Genomic DNA, 25,790 nt, shown 5'->3' with positions numbered 1-25,790 from the left:
CTGATCATGTGCAATGATTTAAACTTTATATTGTTTTTCAATATTGTTTGCACAGGTTCAGAAGCGAGGCGGAATGATGTGAAGAATGAAACTTCTTCCAGGATGCTGTTTTTTGGCTCCCAGTTTATGCAAAATCCTAACAGTCCCAAATCTGGCCATATCTCTGTTGCAATCACTTTGCATCCAACAGTAACTGAGGTAATGCTTTACTGTGAGTTATATCTGTCTCCAGAATGGGGTCTTTCTCTTTATTCAGCACTTTTAGCACTGTCAAACACCAGCTCCTTCACAGGTCGCCTGCAGCTCAATTGTGAAAGTAGCGGACCCTTGCAGTTCAGACAAAGAGAAAACATTCCATGGGGAAAGGATATAAAGAACTCATTTTTGGGGGTGGAGTTTGGGTGGGTGGGGGGGACAAAGCTCTTTGGAAAGTTTTCAAAATCTACACATTTTTTGAGCTACAGGGGCAATGTCCTGCATCAGCTCTGTAAAGTGTTCAGTATTCTCGGACAAATTAGCTCATCACAAGAATTTTGAAGGACAGTTAGCACAAATGCCACTTTTGATAGTGACCTATTCACAAGAAGGGCCGCGTTAGGATCATTTCATTCAGGTTGAACTTGATGTCAAACTGTTTTGGATGTTCTTGTCCAAGAAGATTTGATCCACTTCTGCTACAGTTGGCCTCCCTTTGAAAAGGATGGACTTCACAAGCATTCCTTCCAATGGGATGTCATCCTTGTACCCTCAAAAAGTGAGATAGCAGGCTTTCCAAGAAGAAAAGTCTAAATGCTTCCTATTTATAAATGTGAAAGAGGAACACAAATCCACAAGCGCCATCACTTTTTGACTATTTTACAGCTTGAGAAAAATATACTGTAATTTTCTGGGTGATACGTCTAACTGCAGATTCCTTATATGTTGACTCCTCACATTTAGAATATTCCCAGGTGCACCAGACTGGATCAGAAGAATTTTACAGCAATACTCCTACCCAACTCCCCTGAAATGTGCCATGTTACTCAGCAGTGACTCCATACTTCCCCGGATGTGATGGAGCAGAGCCCCAAATAAGCACCTCACTGGCTCAAATGCTATGTGATAGCCTGGACACCGCAAAATGTATCTTGAGTGCTGGGTTGGACACCAAAGTATATGTTGGCAAAGCTAATGGCACAGGTTAAGTGCATACAAGGAGCATCTGGATGAGATGAACAAGGTTTTCAGGAGCTGCCCAAGCGTCTTTGATGGACATGGCCTTGTATGACTTTGAACTGTTTGGAAAGAAGGCTGTTTCTGTGTTGAAACGATTTAAGAAAGTCGAGCCACTGCATGATTTCTGGGACTCCTGTCTCCTGCTGAGCAGTTCCACGAATAGTGTAGGATTTTTAGGGGCTATTCCAAGTTGCTAGTTTGCAGATAATGACAGCCTTCCTAACCATGTGCAACAACAGCAGACCAAGTCTTTGCATGGCAGAGTTTGAGGCAATGGCCGAAGCCAATCGCACCCGCAGGAACACCTCTCCTCCTACTCTCCCTCCCCAGGGAAAGCAGTTTCAAACTTTTTTTTTTTACCTTGCCTTTACTGGCCCATACTCAGCCGTTAAGAGGAAGGATACAACATTTCCTACCGGGATGGAGAACCATAAGTTGGACAGATGTGTAAGAAAGTGAGTTATTAATGGAGAAGGAAGTAGGTCTTGCTAAGAAATAAGTCTGCAGCCCTCTGCCTATTGGGAACCAAGTACCCTGTTGTAACACTTGACTCATTTAGTATAGTGAGGCAGAGCAGTAGAAGTCCTACTCTGAGGCGGTGGAAGTCCTGACACATAACTTCCATATGAAGAGTTAGTTGGTTGGTATTTACTGTCACCGGTTTTCATTGTCATTCAACTGTTTCCATAGTGAAATCAATGAGGAAGGCACTTCTTTATAGGTTATGGGGCTGCACCACAGAGATTGGGAAGAAATGGTACACCCTGCTTCATGTGTTTCAGGAGATGATTGGGAGGTTTCTGGACATTCCAGCTCTTGTCATGGGCAATTCAAATTTCAAGTATGGGAGTGTAAAGAAACAGGCTTTTGGCAGGTTCCCCCCTTCGCCCGCCCTACTTTTGCCCCCATTTGTGCCATTATCTGCTGGTTTTTCGACTCTGAGCTTGTACTGATACCTGCTAGCCAGACCTCGGTGCCAGTGTTCTTATCCATCACAAAGTGTATGTTGAATTGTCTATCCCCAAATGACAAGTATTTACTTATACGTCCCTAGTATATGGTACCAAGGGCATGGAAGGAAAGGTGTTCACCCAGGCTGCAGCACTGTCTGTGCCACCCTGTGCATGACAAAGTACAAAATGGCTCACAGCCTGCCACTGCACACTGGAAGGGTAGTTGTCACACTCCCAGTTCGACTTTTCCATTGCCATTAATGTCAAAGCCACCCTTTCCCATAACAATATATGTAAGTCTTCCCTAAGTAAGGCCTAAGAGCCCTATGTTAGGGAGCTGTATATTATTAAGTGTGACATGGATGTTTGTTTGTCAACCCCTCAAATTGTCATTTTGTAACTTCTGAATGTGACTTTTTAACAGGGTACTGTAACGTATCAAATTAATCCTGGCATTAAACCCGACCTGATGCCCAGCTCCACAGACGGCATTCTTCCTGCTTGGGGAGCTGTGTGAACGACTCCCTGGCTCGAAAACAATAGAAGCCCATTGCAGGGATAGGTGTCCCCTCCCCTTTGCAGGAAGCCACTCGGGGGTGTTAGCCCAAACGGCTAGTTTCAAAGGCAAAGTCGCCTTTGGTGGGCATATGTTGATAACATTTCAGAGGGGGCTGCCCTTTGTTTAGGTGGATAGGCTGGAGACAGGGCCAGAGAGGAAAGATCAGTGCCCAAACCAGTTTTCCCATGGGTGTATAGCCCCCAAGTAGCCACACCTCTATGATGAGCTACTAAGCTCCTTACCATCGAGGAAAGGTTCAGACATGTTGAGAGTGGCCAGAATAGTACACTCTGGTACTGCCAGACACACCACGTAGCCATAAAATTGTCACCTAGAGGGAGTGGACCTGGTAACCCATTGGTTCGTGACAGTATTGTTCCCTCAGGACTCCTTCCCGGCACTCTGAACCTCAGATCACATTGGCATTAGAACAGGGACCGAAGGAGGACTGCCTTGCTGCCCCACACAAAGAGAGGCTGCATCATCTACTTGGCTGAACTTGCTGCACTTTAGGGCTAGTGAAGTTAGGACTGTGCCTGTGGCTCCTGGAACATGCAAAAGTTGTGCATCTGCCAAAGCAGTCACTTCAAGGGTCAGTTGGCTGGCCTCCTGGAACAGCATCAGGGATATTAAAGCGGGGTTCTAAGTAAGGACATTGGTTCATCTGGCTCTTTATCTTTGGACTATTCTTTCTCTGCACAACCTGGCCTAGGTGATGCTGCGGTAGCAGGGGAACCGGGCACTAACCAATCGGTGCCTGTTTCCAGCGGTAAGACAAGACAAACATTACCTGATTTTTTTTAAAACCCAGTCTGGGAAGGGTAAAGCCTCTGCTGATGCCGCAATTGGCAAATGTGAGCATTTGAAAAGTGTTAAAGCCGCGAATGATGATTCCACTGTCTCTGACTCAGGGTGTACTTCGAGAATTTCTGATTCTCACGGGGGTGCCACTCTGGAACTTTCATCTGGGCAGGGTCAACCGATCGTGCAGGGGTCTAGCGCTCCCAGCCCAGCAGTCGCCAGTAACAGTGCTGTTTTAGAAGCCAGTGCGCGTCAACCTGTGCCTGGCTCCCCAGAGAATGGAGTTATGGCAGATTTAGTCCAACAATTGGGCAGCGCATCTACCTCTGCTTATCCTCTGCCTCAGATCACAGTACAAACTAACACTGTCACTGCCACACCTGCCAGCATCCCTATACAAAAGGCGTCCCTGCCACTCCTGTCGCAGTTAATGAGTCCTCCAAGGAGCCTGATGGGGGGGACACATTCAATTCCCTATCTGAACACACTGGCTCATCAGCTGACGAGGATGATGACCAGGACAGCGAATGGACTGACTACGGTAGCGACATAGGGGATTGTTGGCTCAATGATGTTCTCAATAACGAGGTCTCCTGCGGCCCCCACACTGTTCGCAAGGCTATTAGTACAAAAGAGCAAGTAGTTCTAAGTAAGGACATTGGTTCATCTGGCTCTTTATCTTGGGACTATTCTTTCTCTGCCCAACCTGGCCTAGGTGACAGTGCTTCAGCCCAGGCTTCAGCCCCGCTCCAGGGCCCTGCCCCTCCCACCAATCTCTCGGAGGTGCCTCCAGGAGAGATCACACTCTCTGTCATCTATTAGACCATCATGGCGCATCGAGAGAAATCCCGACAGGGATATTAAAGCGAAAGAAGCCCAAACCGGCGAGTTGGTAGCCACTTCGAGGAAATAGCCGCTGGTCACCCCAAGAGGCCGATCCTCGACGAGCAAAAGTTGCACTGAGACCGCTGGACCCGGGAGTTTTGTCTCAGTTCAGATTGGTCCCCCAAGAAGGACACTAAAGGATTTCGATCCAACCCTGGTGTATGGCTATCGGTAGCCCCGCCGCAGCTGGCCTTCCTGGGTTTCAAATAGGTGTTCGAGGGACCTCGACTTCTGTGGCAAAACCTGTGGACCGGGAAACCACCACAAAGGCAACCCCGTTGACTGCAATGTAACCGTAGCATCTTTGAGCATCTTGTAGCTCCAGTATCAGGACCACTCCACTAAAGTCTATGGCGGTCGTACTATAAAGTTTGGAACTGGACTGGAAATTGCTCTCGTGGCCAGGTAACTGTCTAAATCTACTCCATTGGCCCCCGCAGACTTTCATCCTATTGGATTTGGTCACCCAAGCCAGGCAGGAATCGCCAAACTAACTTTCACAAACGTTTGAAAGTTAGTAAACTTTGTGTTGACCAGTGCTTATCTGCGGTTGAATTAAAAAGTGATAAAAAATTTACAAATCTGTATCTCCAGAACCCTCTAGTGGATTTTGCTAATCAAGGACTCTAAAAATTCATTAAAATATAATCTCTTTTTATGAATTGTTGTCGTGTTTCTTTTGTGTTGTGTTGCTTTCTTATTTCATTTTGTGATATTGTTAAATGCTTTACACTAAACTCCTTCATATAAACCCTGCTGCTCAAAAGCCATAGCTACCCAGGGTTAAGCTTTAGGTTGTTCAATCGAGCCTGACTGTACCCAAGACAGTTTTTGCAAGTGTATTTCATGGTAAAACCCCACAGCCATGCCATATAATGCACACAAATCCTCACAGTGCACCTAAGCTGAATCATTGCTGTTGCTGAGATTTTCCTGCCTTTTGTGCAGACCAAAAACCACTAGCACAGTGGGAGGGAGAGTCCTAGGAATGTCAGTGATATTTATTTAGGTCCTGCCAGCACTGTGGGGTTGTCCGCAAGAAATTTCCCCTTGATGGTCCCCAAGGGAAAAATAGTAGTTCCTGATGTCCATTAGGCTAGGTGGTAAGAGACCAATGGTAGCGGCAAACCCAGTGAGGGAGTGGTCCCAGAAAGGATAAGTGTAGTGGTAGCCCTTAGGGATACACAAGAGAGGATAGGGAGTGCCCTAGTTTCTCTCCTAATTTATCGACTGACCTTGTGGAGCTCTAAAAGTGGTGGTGGACTCTGTATATTCCCGGGATGGGTTAGTGGTAGACACTGAGGTCAAAGTAAATTAGGCAATTGCCCAAGTACAGTGAAGGATGTCATCCTTAAGACTGTTGTGCTTGATGTTGAGGTGGTGTCTGTGGCAATTCCCTGACCAGTGTCCATTCAGGTAGGCTTGGTGAGATCAGACCATATGACTAGGAACAGAGGCCCATTTAAAGGAGGATGTTAAAAAAAAATGGATGGAGCCTGCAGTGACACAACTAGGTGGCTGGGTGGAGACTACTCTAGACATAGGGGATCCTGAGGATCAGTCTGGGTTGGTGGTAGATGCTTCTGCTAGGGATTGTCGCTCTGAGCTGAATGAAGGACAGGTGGTGGAGGTGTCTGCCTTGGCCAACTCAGGTCTGGTGAGCTTTAGTTTGCCAACCTTAGGGCAGGTCTTGAGCCCCCTCAGAAATCCTGGTTTGTCTGGCAAAGGTACAGCTTATGGGTGTGAGCTTTAAGTTGAGAGGTGTGAAAGGCTATCATGTCAGCCCACAAAGGCACCGGTTACATTTTCTTTAAGGTCCCTCGTCGGTCTCCACTTTGCTGCTTGGGGCATTTTGGGTTGGCTGAAGTGGATGGATGTTTGGCGATGCCGGCCCAAGGCCCAGTGGCGATTCCAAGTTGACTCCTGGTGCTTGAGAATCCTTGGGTAGGGGACATGCACCCTGTTCATTAGGACGACAGGTGGGCTAGTGTTCCGGGATGGTTCTTAGCCCTTCTATGGCCCAAAAGGGATTGCTAACTTCAGTGGCCTGGATGTCTGGAGGATATACCCTGGTGTGCCGTATTGGAACCAGACTAAGAAACTGAGCTTGGCTTTCTGTCAGAAGGGTACCCTGAGTGGAGTGGGCTCTTCTTTTAGCATATCAGATTGTCATCCACAAAGGGTGGGGCAGGTGTAGATGCCAACCTTCATTCTTTTGGGGGGAGGGGGGCACAGGTCAGAAGTCTTGCAACTGCACCTTTAGAGTTGAGTGACTTTCACTCTCTAAACTTTATTAAAATTAATTGAAAGTGCACGATGCTAGTGCCTGCCTTTTAAAACAAGGTCTGCAGCTGGAGTAAGAGGCTTTGGTTTGGCTGCTCGTGAACATGTAGGCACATGCGTGTGCGCATGTGTAGGCTGAGTGAGTGTGACTACATTCCAGCTCAGCCCAGTGTCTGACCTCAGTTAGCCTGTCATAAAAGTGACCTTTCAGGGATTGCTCTTGGCCATGTGAAGGCCTTTTAATGTGATTAGGCATTCCTAGTATAAGTCTGAAGTGATTACTTGAGAACTTCTGCTTACTTTACTATACATTATGTGTGAAATCTGCAACAAAATACAGTTTTGTCAATGTTCGGCCTAGAGACTAGTGTCCTGCACTGATCACATGGAAAACAAGCATTTACAATGCAACGGTTTTGCCTTTGAAAAAGTTAGAGCTATTTGCATTGTAAATGACAAAATTTTTATTTATGTGTTGGTTTGGAAAACAGATAAATAAATGGCATTGTCATTTACAATGCCAATAGCTTAATCTCTCGCAAATGCCACACACACACACACCCACAGAGAGCCCCCACACACACACAGAGCCCACCCCACACACACCTACAGAGCCCCCCACACACACACCCACACAGAGCCCCCCCTCACACACCCACACAGAGCCCCCCCCCCCACACGCTGCGCTGGGGCAAGCAAGAGAGACAACTCTCGGATGCAAGTATCTTCAGAGAATAGTTACTGCTTGTGCACAAGGCGCTGAGGCAAGGAGATACACCGATGTACACTCACCTGAGAGCATCACTACTGTTTGTCCTTGCACTGTAATCTCAAGGCGCTGGAGCGAGGATTAGATCAGTATCAAGCCTCCTGCAGGGATTGCTAGTGACTGTCCCTTTCGCACGAACCTCAAGACGCTGGACAAGAAGATGCGACGAGACACCAGCCTCTAGAGAGGACCGCTCGTGCTTGTCCTCAGAGGGTGTTCTGAGGTCGCTGGAGCAAGGCAGCCCGCTCGCAGACACAAGTTCTTGAAAGGATCAACGTTGTTTGTTTGTCCTTGCGCAGTGTCCTCAAGGCTCTGGACTCTGTCGCACGGGAAGCAGCATTCAGACACCATACACTTGAGAGAATCGCTCGTGTCTGTCCTCTGAGAGTGTTCTCAAGGCGCTGGAGCATGGGAACTGCTCGTAGACACAAGCTCTTGAAAGGATCGATATTGCGTGTCCTTGCAGTGTCCTCAATGCGCTGAAGCACAGCACACAGCGCTCAGACACAAGCCTCCTGGGAGGATCGACACTGCTTGTTGTTTACAGTGACCTCAAGGCGCTGGAGCAAGGAGACTGTACTGAGGCACAAACCTCCCGAGTCGGACGCTAGTGCGTCTCTTCACACAGTTTCCGCAAGAAACTGGATCAAGGGAGTCAGCACTCAGGTATAATCATTTTGTGGGGATTTCTACTGCTCGTCCTCGCACGGTGACCCCCAGGCGCGGGGGTACGGGTGACAGGACCGGAGCAAAGGAGACAGCAGCACCACACGACTCCTAAAACTGTGTCTACCTCTTGTCCTTCCACCGTGACCTCCAGGCGCTGGAGCGTGAGCGGTAGCACTAACACACACGTCCCCTGACATGATCTCTACTGCTTGTTCTTGCAGGCAGACCTCGCGGCGCTGTAGCACGGTGACAGCAGAGGCATGCAAGCATTTCAAGATGATTGCTACTGCTTGTCCTTGCACAGTGACCTCCAGGCGCTACAGCATGGCTGCAGCGGACAGGCACAATATTCTTGATAGGGTCGGAACCGGTTGTTCTTGCACATTGTCTTCAAGGCGCTGGAGCGGGGAGATTGTACTAAATCACAAGCCGTCTTAGAGGATCACTACTGCTTGTCCTGACAATGCTCAAGGCATTGAAGCATTAGAGGCATTCCTAAGACACAAGCCGCCTCAGAGAATCGCTACTGCTTCTCCTTGCACAGTGACCTCAGGGCGCTACAGCATTGGGACGGGAGAGGGAAACACTCTCTTAAGAGGATCGATACTGTTTGTCCTTTCACAATGACCTCAAGGCGCTGGACTAAGGAGACTACACTAAGACACAAGCCACCTCAGGGGATCGCTACTGCTTGACCTGGTGCAATATCCTCGGGGGGGCGGGAACGGACAGTGGTTGGGGGGGCGGGAACGGACAGCAGGGGTATGATTAGGGATGGACAATGCAAGCCCAAGCATAGACATGGCACACCATACATCCACTGCAATAAGCAAGCTGATTAAGTGCCTAGACACCACCGGGTATATGTAGCGCTATACAAATTTTCTCTAGCATGGTTCACAGCATCACTTTCTTGCTTCGCCAACCTCTAGTAAAGAGTACATAACATTAAGAGTAAATAAATAAAATCTTAACGGTAAAAATGTATTTTGTATTTCAGCAGCCAGTGCAGTAGTATGTCGTAGTGCAGGCCACACGACATACAAGGCCAGTAGCTGATCAGAGACGCTACCATACTTGGCCCCCTCATGGTGCGCCGCCATGCTGCAAACTTCTCGCCCGTGCACACACCGTGGTCTGACGCCTTCCCTCCTCGGCATTTGAGAGAACACTCCGGTCAGCATAAAAGTTGGTCCACACTCAAAGACACACTACTCGACCCTTAGCATGCGCAACACCATCAAAATAAAAGCGCCCTTACGTTCCCCGATGCCTTCATGATGCCTCGTCCACAGCCAGCGAGGAAAAGGAAGCGCGAGGCCCGACGCGGGAGTCAAGAGGGGGGGGGGGGGGGGGCGAACAAAGACACGGACAGCGGGATACAACCATGCGGGCCCAGGACGATCGAAGAAACGAGGGAAAACAGCCATGAAAAGAAAAGAAAAAAAAGTACACGCCCACAGTGAACACGTCTTCATGACGTGAGCAGAAAGCGAAAAATTCTCGGGAACGCCCACGAATCTGCTCCGTGAATGACGGACAGATCTCTCTTCCAATGGCTAGCCTCCATTTATGGAGCTAGCCAATGGAAGAGAGGGCGAGATTAGGTTAGGCCAACTATCTGTTCTCAAAAGATTTCGCCTTGCGCGAAACGCTGCTTGCGCATCTTTTCGCCAGGTTGAAACCTAAAAAGATGAAGCAGATTTCATTTCGTGACCTGTAGATTACTTGCATGGTAGTGGTGCACGGGGGTGTTCTACTGGGAAGGTACCGCACTGAGCTCATTTGGGAAAGAGCAGAAATGCTCTGCTGCAGGTTCACACCAGTGCTGCAGGTTCACATTTTGTTTAGAATGCATTTGTGTCTTTTTTGGAATTCACAGAGGATTCCAGGCGCACTCCTTGACAGTTATGACAGCCACTGTTTCCCAAGCTCAAACTTGGAATTATTTTATGAATTCCAATCTATTAACATACAAAGCGCTTTCCGCGTGTCCAAAGAAAGACATGTATGCAAATACCTTGCAATAATGAAGCTGCACTTTAAAGCTTTATATTTTCTGCGGGGAAAATATTCTCCATGGAGTTACCCACTCTGAAATGGTTATCTATACTTGCAAAACAGCCTTCGGGTCACCTAACTTTTTAACTTGTGTGCGCAAATAGCTTTGTGAATCTGGCTAATCTAAAGCACCAGAACCTGTCCTCAGAATAAAGAGGGTATTACTCCCGGTCATTTTTAGAGAATAAGAAATACTATTTACCAAAAATGTCCTGCATTTGTATAACTTTCTTAGTTCTTCAGCTCTGCCGTTCCTTAATTCATACCAAATGCACAAACAACATTCCTCCAAACGTGTCTTTCTGTGCATCGATGACAGGCACAATTTGTACCTACATAAATTGTGAACATCACGTGTGCAGTGCGGGGGGTGCTATTTCTTTAACTAGAGCCCCGTAAACCTTGCACTGGACTTATCCTTTCGTATTCGCTCAAGTTGCACCGACCGGTGCCTCGGTGAGTTGGACCAGTTCGATTTGTAAAGCAGCTGCTCGGTCGTGAACCCTTCCCGCGGGCAGGACGCGGTTTACAGAGCACGCACATTTCACTCCCTGCTGAGCTGTGTGTAAGAGGCATCGTTAAGAGGCACGGCCGTGACATCCCTGCAGGAGACACGGGCTTATCACACCCCTCCTGGAGGCACGGACGCGACACCCGTCCTGGAATTCGGGATCACTGATTTCACATGCAAGCATCTACCGCACCTGTGCACAGATAGCATCTGCGTGCAAGATGGGCATGCTACCCCCTGCATCCTTGCCATACACACTCCAAACAGAGGAGTCACGGGGCTCCCACTGAATACTCACCTCCTGCGTCTGTGCATCATTGAGGCTAGGGCTTTAAATGGGATGGAAAAACGGGGGGGAGTGGGGGGATTCTCTCAAAGGGACGTGGCCGATAGAATTAAGGGCGTGCCTTAAATACACCTAAACTAAAAACCTGTGCTTAGCATCGTGTCCGCCAGACTTGTATTTTTCTTTATTGCATCCCGATATATGATACAACAAGTAACATCATACCTACAACAAGCCAGGACTATTTGCTTTGTCAATGGTTCTTAGTTGCATAAGATAAATAAGCAGCAACTATTGCTAGTATATAATATTGAAAAAGCTTCCACTTAAAGCCCTGGTGACGCCACGACAATGTTGCTGCTCCTGAGTTTCAAACAGAGAAGGGAAATCCAGAGAGAAAATGACTCTCTTTAAAGGGTTCCCCTTCCCCTACAACTCCCACCTGGCATGACGTTATGACATTACTTCTCCAGTAGTGAGAAGTGAGTATTGTGAGCAGGGAAGTGAGCAGTGTGAGCACACGTACACTAGTGAGAAGTGAGCAGTGTGAGTGCCTGCTGTCAATGCAGGCCGGAATTAAACGGACCGCCTGTGCCAGGACACAAAACAGAGCCCATAGAGGCCCGTTTCAGGGCCCCCTTTAAAAAAACTGCCGGTGCTCAGCACCGGTGAGACCCGGCCCAATTAAAGCCCTGATTGAGGCACACTTTCCTCGTGCAAGGGGACCAGCCACTCGCGCAAATGTGCCTCAGTGTCGTCACCTACTGACCACGCCTTGCACCTGTTCATCAATGGGGTACACTTTTCACATGCAAGGACCCCCCACGCCCACAGGTGCTTCACGGATGTCACCTGCTGCCGAGCCCACGCGTGTGACTGAAGGAACACTGCACATGTGCTTCACGGATGTCCATGTCCCCATTCTCAGCGACCCTCGGTATGTGCACCGACGCATCACAGATGTGAAGCGCTCCGCATGTAGCGTGTTCACCCGCGTTCACTCTTTTCACAAGCAGCTCCGCAAGGGCGCGCATCCGCTCCTTCACCAGGTCCTCACACATGTCCCCCGGTGCCCCTGCCACCTGTACTGCCCGCCGGTGCTTAGACTTCACAGCTGCTCGGGCATGTAGCGCCCCCCTCCCCTGTGCCGAGCCCTGGTTCAGAACCGACAGGTGCCCTTGCACCCCCGAGACCCTGGCTGCTGCCCACGTGCGCCCTCTTTGATGCCCAGCTGCACGGAGAGGCTCGCGGAAGACATGGGCTGCATCCTTGACTCTGCACAAGTCTTCGCGCCGGGCCAGCGGTGCCCTGGACTGACTGCAACAGACAGGTGTTCCCCGACCCCCTGAGCGGGCACGGAGCCTTCCAGAGCCAAACACCGCCACCAAGGCACCTGGAAACACACCCTGGCCTGCAACTTCATACGGGGCCCGCGCCCCATGACCCTTAAATGCACGAGCGAGTACAGAGGCTTGTGAGGGGCTTCTTCAGCAACACGAACAGCCCCCGGGCTCTTCCCTGCTTGGATAGCTTACCCTAGGAATCAGTAGACATGTTCGAAACAAACTTTGACCACGAGGGTGGGATGAGCCAACATCCAGAAGCCATTTAAATTTACCAGAGAGACTCAGTGACCTGGATAGCATGGTCTGACGACGGTCAGCATAAAAGTAATAAAAGCGCCCTTACGTTCCCGATGCCTCGTCCACAGCCAGCGAGGAAAAGGAAGCGCGAGGCCCGACGCGGGAGTCGGGGGGGGGGGGGAGGGGGGCCGAACAAAGACACGGACAGCGGGATACAACCATGCAAGACCAGGACCATCGAAGAAATGAGGGAAAACAGCCATGAATAGAAAAAAAAAAGTACACGCCCACAGTGAACACGTCTTCATGACGTGAGCAGAAAGGGAAAAATTCTCGGGAACGCCCCCGAATCTGGTCCGGCCTTGACGGACAGATCCGGCTCCCAATGGCTAGCCTCCATTTATGGAGCTAGCCAATGGGAGGAGGGGGCGAGGAGGGGCAGATACCCGACCCCACAGAGAAACATAAGGATTTTGCTAGCGCATGCGTACTTCGTACGCATTTTGCTAGGCAAAACCTAAAAATGGACCCATAGTGTAGATCTAGTATCACTTTTCTCATATCTTTCCTGTTCTGGCACTTGAGGTTTTGTCATATTTCTCTGATTCAACTTCTAATTAGATTCCAGGACTTTCTTCACCTTGCTCGGCCAAGTTATTTAATCTGCTGGAGGATCAAAGAACTCCCCATGTAGTAGGACCAAGTGCCAGTGCTTGGGCCTGTTCCTGGAAAGGTAGAGTGGAATGTGCATGTGGTAATTACTTTTTGCACTGCACGAGGCCTGGGAGGACAAAGTGGGGAGACTAAACCTCTGCAGCCAATCAAAGGAGATACTCCCTTTTGAAGTTTTCGAGGGAGGGGACCAGGCACCTGTGGCAGTTATGGGTAGTGCTTTGTCTGTTAGAGAAGATCTTTCAACAGATCACTTAAAGTCACTGGAAATGTCCCAGCTGGTATGCAGGAGTGTTGGGCAGTGGTGGAATGATGTGCCATCCCAGGATTGAACAGGGGAACCTGCTTTCTGGAACTTTCCGATCTTGCTTAACATTGTGTGTGCAGTAGAGAGAGGTAGAGCAGATGGATTTCATATGACTCTGAATGACACTAGAGGGATGGACAGTCTGGGGGATTCCATAGGAGAAGGGTTTGCCTGATGCTTTTACAGACTCGGACTGCAGAGGGGAGATGCTTATCAGAGGGCCGCCCTCTGGCTTCAGCTATCACATGGGTGCCCTTCAAGTGGCTATAAAGACTATGAGACCTGAAGAGTGCAGATCACTGAGGTTATCCTTCCATGAGGTCTGCAGAGATTTGCTGGAGGCAACACCAGGCACTGGTCCTGCCGAGGAGTGCAGGGACAGAAAAAAAACTAGCTCTCAGAGTAATGTAAAAATTGAGGCCAAGAGGCTTAAGGAAAAACCGTTCCTGGTGGTTAAAGTTGGCCACCATAAGGAGAAAAGCATGAAAAATGTTGAAAACAGCACGCTGGACTCATTTCTCTGTGACGCAAGTAGCAAAAAGTGGATGCTTCCCCGCCCCCTTGTGCCTTTGTGCCTGTGCACTCAATCAGCTGTCCCCACCCTTGTGCGCAGGTGGGAGAGAGGAAAGCTGCTTGCTGTCCCGTCCACGTGGAGAAGAGGGAGTTAGCTGCAAGGGAACCGGCAGGGGCTCAATTTTGTGCTTCACTTGTGGAAACAGAGGTACCCTTGATCGGAGGATGCGAAAGAGCACCTTTGAATTTCAAAAAAGAAAGAACTGCTACTGGGTAGGGGATCACCCCAAAAGCATGTTCACTGGAATTGTGATTTTGTGGCTGCAACGTTATCCCCATAATTATGGATTTGGTGCAGTTGCCACATAATTAGTCTTCTGCAGATTTTAACAAAAAAAACGTTTCTAGGTTAAACTGACCAAAAGTGCTAAAAAACGCCGCAATGTCTGATGATGTGCAGTGGAAGGCCCTTCGCAAAGGTTGACTGATCATCTTTCTTAATGCTGTATTTGGCTGTCAGACTGATGCTAATCATGTGAAACCTTTGCCTGGATTGTGTTAACATGTTTAAATGGCAAAATAATGAGGTGATACTATCCCAGAATGTCCCTAGGTTGGATGGAGTAGCACTCCTTTTCAACTAACTAAACACAAAATCTTCGAATGAATTGATTAATTTTTTACCTAAAATGTTTCTAAGTATTTAAACAATGCGTGCTGTAGTGGTAGCACGTTTGTCTCTACCGTGCCTATTCTCAGACCTTCCTACCTCAAGCCTATCAGACTCGACCACCACGCACTATTGCTGTGGATGGTTCCCACCTAATTCTAATCTATTTTCTTCAACAATATTTCAATTTTACATCAATGTTTCTTTACATTTTTACAAAGAAATTAAATTCAACGCATCAAAAGCTTCAACTTCAGCTTTATACTGGATTACAAAGGCTTGCCATAACCATTGTATTAACACATCAATCTTTGTCATTTCACATTCAAACAGTATAGATCACATTGATCGTTTTGGTTGTCTTTTCAGCTTTTCGATGTTAGCTCAATGCATTTCGGGCCATAAGAAGGCCCTTCATCAGGAGCCTCAAATCTAAAAAATACATAAACTGCTTTTAGAAAAACATTCTGATATTCATTGCTGCTATCCCAGAATGTACCACATTATTTGCCCTTTCTTGCCACATAAATCTGAAAGAAACAGGTTAGTATTAGATTCCTTACCTTAGAATATCCCCAGGCGTCAGTCTGGATCCGGAAACTTTTGCGTAGCAGTACCCCTGCGCGTCGGTAGGCGTCGTCTGCAGGCGTCCCCTGCGGCTCCGCGTCGTCGGCGTCGTGCGCCGTGATGACGTCGCTGGAGTATATAGACGCCGCCTCCGCGCGCTGACGTCAGTTCTTCTTTTTTCCGCGCCAGTTAGCGCAGATCCGAAGAGCAGTACTCCGGTCTTTGACCAAGTTTTTTGATTGATCTTTACGGTGCCGGTAGGATGCCCGGTTTCAAGAGTTGTGACGAGTGCGACCGCATGATGTCGGTCACCGACCACCATCGACTCTGCCTCCGGTGTCTGGGCGCGGACCACGACGTGGAGTCCTGCGTCGACTGTCGGGCCTTGACTGGAAAAGCTAGGCGGGAGCGGTCCCGCAAGCTTCTCGAGCTCCGGTTGTCGGCCCCGCGTCGAGAGCGGTCCCGGTCCGGTCGGAGGTCGAGGGAGCGGTCGAGGGAACGGTCGCGGAGCCGCCATGGGCGCTCCGGGAGTCGCCACCATTCCTCCGGCTCGTCAGGTAAGCACAAGAAGTCGGGGCGTCGCCATCGCACCCCCGACTCCCCCCGACGCCCGCGTGCTGCGGCCGGGGGCTCGGGTGACCCCACCCCCGCGGTCCCGCATGGGTCGCCGACGCCGTCTACCCCACACCTGTCGGTCCCTGGGGAAGGCGCGTCGCGTGAGGAGATCGAGGCCTTCCTCATTGCTATGAGGGCGAGGTCTTCTCCGGCGGGGCCTTCGGCGCCTGCGGGCCCGTCGGTCCCGTCTGGGGGCCCGAGCGGTTCGGGTGCTCCTGCCCCGGCGCCGCCGGTGGCTCCGGCCCCGGCGCCGCTGGTTCCCTCTGGTTCGTCGCCGGCTGGTCTCCCGGCCTCTCCGGCGTCGGTTCCTGTGGGCCAACCCGTGGTACCGCCCCCGCGTGGTGCGGCGACTCCGCCGTCGGCTCCGGCCGGCGTCGGGTCCCCGGCACCGACGCCGCGCGGCGCCACCCCCCTTTCCTCCCCGACTCCGGACTCGGAGCCGGACCGGCGTCGGCCGACGCCGGACCCGACGCCGATGGGGCCCGTTGACCCCGATGTCTATATCGTCGACCCGGAATATGGGTATGACGAGGAGGAGTATGGAGAGGGTTGGGAGGGGTCTGAGGACCCTCTATCCCGTGCCTGCCAGTACGATGTGGACTGGGTAGGTGATCTGGGTGATGCCAGTGGCCTGGACGAGTCGCCCAACCCTGGGTTTGTCTCTCCGTCCCCTGTGGCGTCCGAGGCGGGTGCTGCCTATTCGGTGGTCCTGATGAGGGCTGCCAAGGCCTTACACCTTGAGCTCCCCGTCGCGAAGGTCAAACCGAATATTCTGACGGAAGTTTTTTAAACCGCAGTCATGCCCCCAGGAGCCTCTGCTGCCGTTTAATGAGGCCCTGACGGATGTCCTTCTGGGCACCTGGTCCAGGCCCGCTTCTGGTGCGCCGGTTGACCGGAACGTTGCCAGGCGTCACCGTCCCTGCTCGGACGACCCTGCCTTCCTGTCCACCCATCCCTCCCCGGAGAGTCTGGTGATCCAGGCCTCCACTTCACAGTCCGCATTTCCGTCGGCTCCGCCCGACCGGGAATCAAAGAGGTACGACCAATTTGGAAAAAAAGTGTTTTCCTCTTTGAGCGCTGGACTGCGGTCTTGTAACACCGCGTGCCTCTTGGGCCGCTACACCCACTCCCTGTGGGATACGGTCGAGGAGTGTTTGCCGCAATGCCCCCAGGAAGTGCGGGACAAGCTCACCCGGGCCTTTGTTGAAGGCCGGGATGCGGCGCGGTACTCAATCCGTTGTGGTCTGGACACCACGGACTCACTGGGACGGGCCATGTCCACTACGGTGGCGATTCGTCGCCATGCCTGGCTGAGATCTGCCAACTTCTCACCAGACGTCCAAAATACACTTATGGACATGCCATTTGATGGCAGTCGCCTATTTGGTGACAAAGCGGACCACGCGCTGGAGCGCTTCAAGGACTCCAGGGTCACGGCCAAGTCCTTGGGTCTCTCGACCCAGCGCCAGCAGACGGGTTCGTTTCGGCCCTTTCGTGGCCAAGGGAGGGGAGGTCCCACACGTGCTGCCAGCCACGCGGCGCAGAGCGCTCCCCAGCGCGGTGGCGCCCGTGGTTTCCGCCGTGGTGGCGGTAGAGGCCAGCGTCGTGGTCAGTCCACGCCTCCCTCCGCTGCGGCATCCAAGCCTTCCTAGTCCGAGCTTTCGGGCTCACGTGACGCCAGTGGGTGGCAGGGTTCGCCATCACCACTCCCGCTGGCGCGCGATAACATCGGACAGGTGGGTGCTGCAGCTTGTCCGAAGGGGCTATGCCCTCCCCTTCGAGTCCACTCCTCCAGCCATGCCACCGCAGAACCACCGTGTGTCGGGGGACCACTTGACACTTCTGCAGGAGGAAGTTACGGCCCTCTTGGCCAAGGGGGCCATCGAGCGCGTTCCTGGGCCAGAAGTAGGGTGTGGTTGCTACTCCCACTACTTTCTGGTACCCAAGAAGGACAAGGGAGGCCTGCGTCCTATCTTGGATCTACGGAACGTCAACGGCTTCCTCCGGAAGGAGAAGTTCAAGATGTTGACTTTGGCTCAGGTCTTGGCTGCTCTAGACCCACAAGACTGGATGGTAGCGTTGGACTTGCAGGATGCGTACTTTCACATCCCCGTCCTGCCGGCCCACCGGCGTTACCTGCGGTTCACGGTAGGCCACGAGCACTTTCAGTTTATCGTGCTCCCATTCGGCCTTACCAGCGCCCCACGGGTGTTCACGAAAGTGATGGCGGTGGTCGCAGCTCATCTGCGCCGGTTAGGGGTTTCAGTCTTCCCCTACCTCGACGACTGGCTGTTGAAGGCGGGCTCGCCCCAGACAGTCGTCCACCACCTTCAGATGACGGCAGACCTCCTGCACGAGCTGGGGTTTTCCATCAATGTGCCGAAATCACACCTGTGTCCCTCTCAAAAGCTCCTTTTCATCGGAGCGGTTCTCGACTCGGCGCAGTTTCGGGTTTATCCTCCGGAACGGCGGGTCCGGGATATTCAGGCTCTGATTCCCATCTTTCAGCCGTTATCCCGGGTTTCGGTCAGGTTGACGCTGCGGCTTCTGGGGCTGATGGCCTCCTGCATCCTTCTGGTGCATCACGCCAGATGGCGGATGCGGGCTCTGCAGTGGGACCTGAAGTTTCAGTGGGCCCAGCATCAGGGCAACCTATCCGACCATGTCCTGATCTCGGAGGGCACTGCGAGACAGTTGCAGTGGTGGCTTACGGACCGCGATTGGGTCAGGGGCAGATCCCTCTCCCTTCCCCAACCGGAGCACGTGGTTGTGACGGACGCGTCCCTCCAAGGCTGGGGTGGCCACTTGGGAGAGGCGGAGATCAGAGGCCTCTGGTCTCCGGCGGAATCCCGGCTCCATATCAACATGTTGGAGCTGCGGGCGATTCGCCTAGCACTGAAGGCATTCCTCCCCTTTGTCAACGGGAGTGTGGTGCAGGTGTTCACGGACAACACCACCGCCATGTGGTACTGCAACAAACAGGGCGGTGTGGGGTCGTGGACCCTTTGCCAAGAGGCTCTGCGCCTCTGGCAATGGCTGGAACGTCAGGGCGTGACTCTGACGGTTCAACACCTGGCAGGTTCTCTGAACGCCAGGGCGGACGAACTCAGCCGTCGGTGCTCGGTGGATCACGAATGGCGTCTGAACTCGGATGTGGCGAGAGGCCTCTTTCAGCAATGGGGAGAGCCTTGGTTAGATCTATTCGCCACAGAAGAGAACGCGCAATGTCATCAGTTCTGCGCGTTGGAGTTTCCAAGACGGCACTCGCTCGGCGACGCCTTTCGGCGCGAGTGGAGTTGCGGTCTGTTGTACGCCTTTCCGCCTATACCACTTCTGCCCAGAGTGCTGAAGAAGATCAGGCGCGACCGGGCCCAAGTTATCCTTGTGGCTCCGGACTGGGCTCGAAGATACTGGTATCCCGAGCTACTCAGCATGACAGTCGGTCCCTCGATCCGCCTGCCCCTTCAGGAGGACCTTCTGTCGCAGCAGCAGGGGACGGTCCTCCACCCGAACCTGTCCAGTCTCCACCTCCATGCGTGGAGATTGAGCGGCGACAGTTGAGGCCATTTGACTTGCCTCCTGAAGTCTGTGATGTTATTCTGGCAGCCAGGCGTCCCTCCACAAAGTCGGTATACGCCTGCCGGTGGAACAGATTTGTGGCATGGTGCACAGCAAAGGCTGTGGATCCCCTTTCTGCCCCTCTGTCTGAGGTTCTCCTCTTCCTCCTTTCCCTTGCCCAGCAGGGCTCTGCTCTGGGCACTATCAAGGGCTATCTTTCTGCCCTTTCCGCCTTCTTGAGGCTACCTGATCAGCCATCTTTGTTCAAGTCCCCTATTGTGTTAAGATTCTTGAAGGGCATCACGCACATGTATCCTCCAACTCCGTTCGTGATGCCTCAGTGGGACTTGAACTTGGTTTTGACTTTCCTGATGTGCGCTCCCTTTGAGCCCCTTCATTCCTGTCCTCTCCGTCTTCTCACCTTAAAGACGGCCTTCCTGGTAGCCATCACCTCTGCCAGGAGAGTGAGTGAGCTCCAGGCTCTTTCTATTCAACCTCCTTTCTTGTCTGTTCATCCTGATAAGGTGGTTCTTCGGACTAGACCTTCTTTCCTGCCCAAGGTAGTCTCTGCTTTTCACATTGGGCAGTCCATCACCTTGCCCTCCTTCTTCCCGCCTCCGCATCCTTCGAAGGATGAAGAGCGGCTCCATCGTCTGGACCCAAAACGTGCGCTTTCATTTTATATGGATCGCACACGCCAGTTCCGGGTGGATGACCAACTGTTTGTTGGCTACGTGGGTGAGAAGAAGGGAAGGGCGGTACAGAAACGGACCATCTCTCGGTGGGTCGTCCTGTGCATCAAAGCATGCTACTCTTTGGCTCGGAAGGAGCCTCCTGTTGGGCTGAGGGCCCATTCCACTCGGGCTACGGCGGCTACTACTGCCCTGGGCCGGGGAGTCCCTTTGCAGGACATTTGCCAGGCGGCTACGTGGGCCTCGCTGCACACCTTTGCGAGGCACTACTGCCTGGACAGTCAAGTCCGGAGGGATGGCTTCTTTGGCCGTTCGGTCCTCCAGGACTTTCTGGTGTAGGTTGTATTGGTTCGCAGACCCACCACCGGGGTTGGTATTGCTGGGGTATCTATTCTAAGGTAAGGAATCTAATACTAACCTGTTTCTTTCAGATGAACAAGTTACTTACCTTCGGTAACGATATATCTGTAAGAAACAGTAGTTAGTATTAGATTCCTTACCGCCCCTCCCATCCTCCCCGTTCTGCGAACTGATACCTAGGGTTAAGGACATCCCTTTCAGGGCCCTAGTTTTCAAATGGCACCAGTGTTGGTTCTCACATGGCTCTGCGTGTTCTGGCGCGGAAAAGCTGTGTGCAAAGAACTGACGTCAGCGCGCGGAGGCGGCGTCTATATACTCCAGCGACGTCATCACGGCGCACGACGCCGACGACGCGGAGCCGCAGGGGACGCCTGCAGACGACGCCTACCGACGCGCAGGGGTACTGCTACGCAAAAGTTTCCGGATCCAGACTGACGCCTGGGGATATTCTAAGGTAAGGAATCTAATACTAACTACTGTTTCTTACAGATATATCGTTACCGAAGGTAAGTAACTTGTTCTTTAGTTACACCAGTCTTATAATTTGGCCCTCCCTTTCCACAATTCCTATGGCCCTGTCATAAGACCTATAGCCTGATCAGCTAAAGGAAGGGAGGTGTGCTGAAAAGCCTCTGTCACCCAAAGATTTGCATACTATTTCTAGAGGTGTCCCATGAAGGGCAGGAGCACAACCAACATCAAATCGATTGTTTGTGAAGTTGCCAGGAGTGCAGAATGACAACAGTAGACCCTCTTGCAAATATTTAACGGTCACCTAGGGGACATAAGGCCCCACAAGAAGTTTGCTAGGTTTTTAGGCATTCCTGTAGCTGGGGCCTTAACCCATAAGCTCTTGAGTGTGGAAATCCCTATTTGTGGGTCCTGAGACTGGGCTGCAGCAGTAGAACTCATGCACACACTTTGGCAGTGCAGTGCTTTGAAAGTGAAAGTTTAACAGTGAGTGATTACAGGCCCTAATGTTTCATTTTAAGATGTTACCTTCTTTAGGGATTTTAATGGTGTTACATAGGTTTATTTCCTCATTGTTCTGCTTTTTTTGTTGTGCTGACACACTGACAAAACCAGTAGGCCTGCCTTTTTGATGACTGTACTCCACTATATTTGGTTTATTATAGGTGGGGGTATTATAGTAACAGAGGTCAGAGCTCGCCCGGGGTGTTGTATGTTAGGAGGGTTTCACAATAGGTATTTTCACCTGTCATCATTTTGTTGTAATTAATGTGTAAAATTAGTATGTGTAATGAAGTATTTTTCCTCTTAGAAATAAAAGCACTGGCTTGACAAAAATGTATTGGGAGTTTGCTTCACGTCTGCGGGCTAGGGCACCAGCCTACACTGCCTCCCCTGAGACTGCTCTTCCTCGCTGCCCTGCGAGAGTCAAGTGCTACAATGGGGTACTTGGCTCCCAGTAGAAGGAAGGTTGCAGACTTGTTACTCACGAAGGACCCACATCCTTCCCTACTAACCCACTTTCGTACAGCTGGGTCTTGCAAATCTGTCAAAGATGATACTCCCTTCTTTTCATTGCCTCCCTGCCCCATTTTCCTCCCCTATAAGGGCAGCAGAGAAGAAGCCATTATACAATCTTGCAGCAAGAAGGCAACATTCTGCTATCCAGAGGAGAGAGGTACTATTAGTGCTACTTCCTTGTACCGAAGAAGGACAGAGGCCTCAGTCCTGTACTGGACCACCACCTACTGAATGCCTTTGTGAGTAAGACATATTAAAAAGGCTTACTCTGTCTTAGATTCTTTGAACTGTGGACCCAGGAGACTGGATGGTGTCCCTGGACTTGCAGGAGGCGTATTTTCATATACCTGTCTTAGAGTCCCACAGGCAATAGCTGCGGTTCACAATTGGGTTTGAACACTTCCCATTTACCTTGATACCTTTTGGCCTGATCTTGGCTCCTTGGTTGTTCATAAAAGTGATGTTTATGTTTACTTCCCTCAATCAGAGGTCAAGGAAACATATATTCCCACCTCAGCGGCTAGCTTCTCGGGTGGATTTGCCGCAATCAGTCATAGATAACCTCTGAATGACAGCCGAACTCCTGACATCCTAGGTGTTTTCAATCAACAAGCCGAAGTCTCACCTTGGCCCCAAGCTGAGGATTCCCTTCATTGGGACTGTCCTTTACACGCTGGCGTTCGAGTCCTTTCTACTCCTACAGCAAGTCCGGACTTCTAATCTTTGTATCCTCCTCATTGCGAATGTCACATGGCATATTTGGACTCTGCAGTGGAACCTCTTGTTTGAGTGACCCCCACCATCAGGGCTGCCCCTCCAACTTCTGGCAGAGAAGTGCCATGTGCCCTGCCTTACCCAGACTTCACAGTTGTGATAGATGCATCGCTGCTTAGCTTGGGGGCTCACCTGAGGGAGGTGGAGATCAGAGGTCTCTGGTGAACAGCTGACTCCAAATCATTCTTCAGGAATACTGTATGGCCTTGAAAGCCTTCATAGCATCCATAAATGGAAGCCTGTTGTTACGGGTCCTCACAGACAACACAACTGCCATTTGGTACTGCACCAAGCAGGGTCAAGTTGTACATTGATGCCCCGTCAGCACCTGCACTTCAAATAAAATTCATAAGCAGGATCTTTCTTTGAAAGTGAGGTTTTATGTAGCTCAGTGACTTGGGAACTCCTGGACCTCAAAAGACACCCCTGCATCCAGCCGCCCTGTAGAAGAGGACCTGTGGTGCACCTATGACCATGAGCCCTCCAACTGACCTGCCCAGCTGTTCGTTTCTCCTGGAAGATGTCCTGGACTGCACCTGCAGCTAAAAAACAAATATGGAAATCCCCCTTGAAAACAATAGGGCACCAACTCAAAAACAGCACCCTGCACCCGGCCTCCCCTGCGCCGCTGTGGGTGCACCTTGTGTGCTAACTCGTATCCCCTTTTCCCTGAGCCTAAGTCCTGGAGCTTTGCACCCACAACCTTGTGGCCTGCTCGTGAGCAGCTACCAACCGGAGGCCCTCAATCTCCGCACTGAATAACATTGGGCCTCAGCATAATGCACCCGGCCGCCCTAGTGCAGCTCAGGGTGCTTTGAGAGTGCACCCTCAACCCTGGGGGAACCGTACTTCTAATCCCTAATACTTACCTGTAAACCGATAACACTGTTTTCTCCCTTAGGACTGCATTGACTGCTTTCTTGTGAAAAATCTTTTAAGTGTTGAGTTGGTTTGTATGAAAACTTAAAGAAACTGCAAATGTACTAAACTGATTTACTTACTGTTTCTCTAGGAAATGTCCCATTGTGATATCTAAGCATATATCACAGAGTAGGAAAAGTAAGTTAACAAGTAATCAAAAGTAATCTAACAGTAATTTCAACTGTATTAAAGGTATTTGCAAACCTGTAACAGTCCTTTTCATTCAGCTTGCTTGTATTGTTCAACATGCCTTGAAAAGTACCATTTACACTTGCTTGGTTCTAGGAAATAAATATAACTAAATAATATTTTTTTACAAACAAATTGGTCTGAGTTCAGTCTTTGAGTGTGTGATATCATTTCTTGCCTGAGTGTGTACAATACATGCTTAACACTACCCTCTGATAAAGCCTTACTGCTCGCCCACAACTATTACAAATAGAGAGTAAGGTATTATATACTTTTACCTCTGCTTACCTTTGGGGTTCTACTGGACTCTGTGCACACTATACCTTACTTTGGTGTAGTACATACAGAGCCAGCTTACTACTCATCTATAAGCCAGTGATTGAGAGTGCTGCAAAGCCCTAATGACCTTAAGTTTCCTTCCTGTATAGTTACCCCCTGTTTACTTATATATGACCTCTAAATGAGTATTAAAATCCCCATATAAGACCCGGGCGTCGGCCAAGATACAATTTCAACATTAAGAAAATCCAAAATCTGCGCCTCGTCCGTATTTGAACCATATCTAGAGCATAGTGTGAATTTGACTGCACCAATGCAGCATTCCACAATCACCCAACGGACATACTTGTCTACCAAGATTTTTCCTGCGGTGCAAGTAGTATGCTTTGTGAGAATAGCAACTCCTCTATTTTTGTAGTTTGTTGTGTACAAGCTAACAATGCATACCCTAATTCAGTTAATATTCTACGCTTCCCCCATGGGATATGAGTTTCTTGAATACAAACTAAATCAGGCTGCATCGTACTTCACTCAAGAGCTACTCTATGCCTTTTATCCTGATCATTAAGTCCACATATATTAATAGAACATATAAGAAGTCTTTGCGAAATCATCACATATCCCCCTTGTCACTGAAGAACAGTCCATATCTTCTATCATTAGAATTAAGATGAGGAATCGAAAACATTTAAACCGCCTTAAATAATTTGGCCCCTGCTTATCTTCAATTTTTGGCTTATACATCAATGTAATATAGTCTTGCTTACTCCTTTTAACAAAATGGCTTATTTCCCCTCTTGCTTCCCCCAACCTTTACCCGACCCCATCCCTCCCCATATGCAGCTCGAAAGATCCCTCACCCGTCCTTTGAGGATTTGGAACCAACAAGGTCCATTGTGGGCATATTTATACCCTTAACCTGAATATCTAACCATCTAGAGTTGTCAGAAATTCTTTTGCTTGTATGTCAGAAGCAAGAAAATGTGCTTTCTCTATGTATATGACTTTCAGTTTTGCCACTTCTTCTCTACCGTCGTTTGGCAATAATCTAGCCTGACAAAAAAACTCATAACCCTTCTCAGGCCTCTTCCTGTCTGGACATCCCTAATCATACAGAGCTTGACATAACAAAGTTATTCAGAAAAATTAGCACTGTCCTAGGTCTTATACCCTCTTAGCCAGCTTGAGCATGTGGTTTAAATGGAAAACTGGAGCCCTTTGCATTTCATGCTTCCACCACCATTGTGTCAGCTCAGGGAAGGCTTCTCTAAAAAGTTCCATGACATATTTGCAAACATCTGACCCCTCTGGAATCCCACGTATCCTAAGATTGTTCAGTCGCAAGCGATTTTCCAACTTGGCTAGTTTCCTCTGAGTATCATCTCTATGAGTCCTGAGCATATCAGTTCATCTTCCAATGTTGAGATTCTGTTCTCTGCCTCCCCAGTCGGTTCAGCAAATTCTGAGCATGATTTAGCCACAGGACTAATAGCATTCTGCATTTTGCAACAGGCTTCTTGTATTCTTTGACTCTCTGTCCTAGTCTCATATCTATGCTACATTATGCTTTGATAGCTGGCTCACAGTGATATCTCTTCTGACCCGTC

At 50.2% G+C, this 25,790-nt stretch overlaps 1 protein-coding gene across 15 annotated transcripts in view; it reads left to right on the top strand.

Annotated features, from left to right (window-relative positions):
• Window positions 1-25,790, top strand: part of KMT2C (lysine methyltransferase 2C) — a 1,799,940-nt gene that overhangs the window by 1,623,783 nt on the left and 150,367 nt on the right. For all 15 annotated transcript variants that reach the window (XM_078663231.1, XM_078663229.1, XM_078663237.1 and 12 more), the window contains one exon: window positions 56-198. In XM_078663231.1, coding sequence (XP_078519357.1) covers window positions 56-198 — 143 coding nt within the window. The remainder of the gene's footprint in view (window positions 1-55; window positions 199-25,790) is intronic.

Source organism: Lissotriton helveticus, chromosome 10 (genome assembly GCF_964261635.1).
Source record: "Lissotriton helveticus chromosome 10, aLisHel1.1, whole genome shotgun sequence".
In the NCBI taxonomy this organism is placed as follows: domain Eukaryota; kingdom Metazoa; phylum Chordata; class Amphibia; order Caudata; family Salamandridae; genus Lissotriton; species Lissotriton helveticus.
The sequence above is the reverse complement of the archived record's forward strand: the minus strand, read 5'-3'. Positions and strand labels throughout refer to the sequence as shown.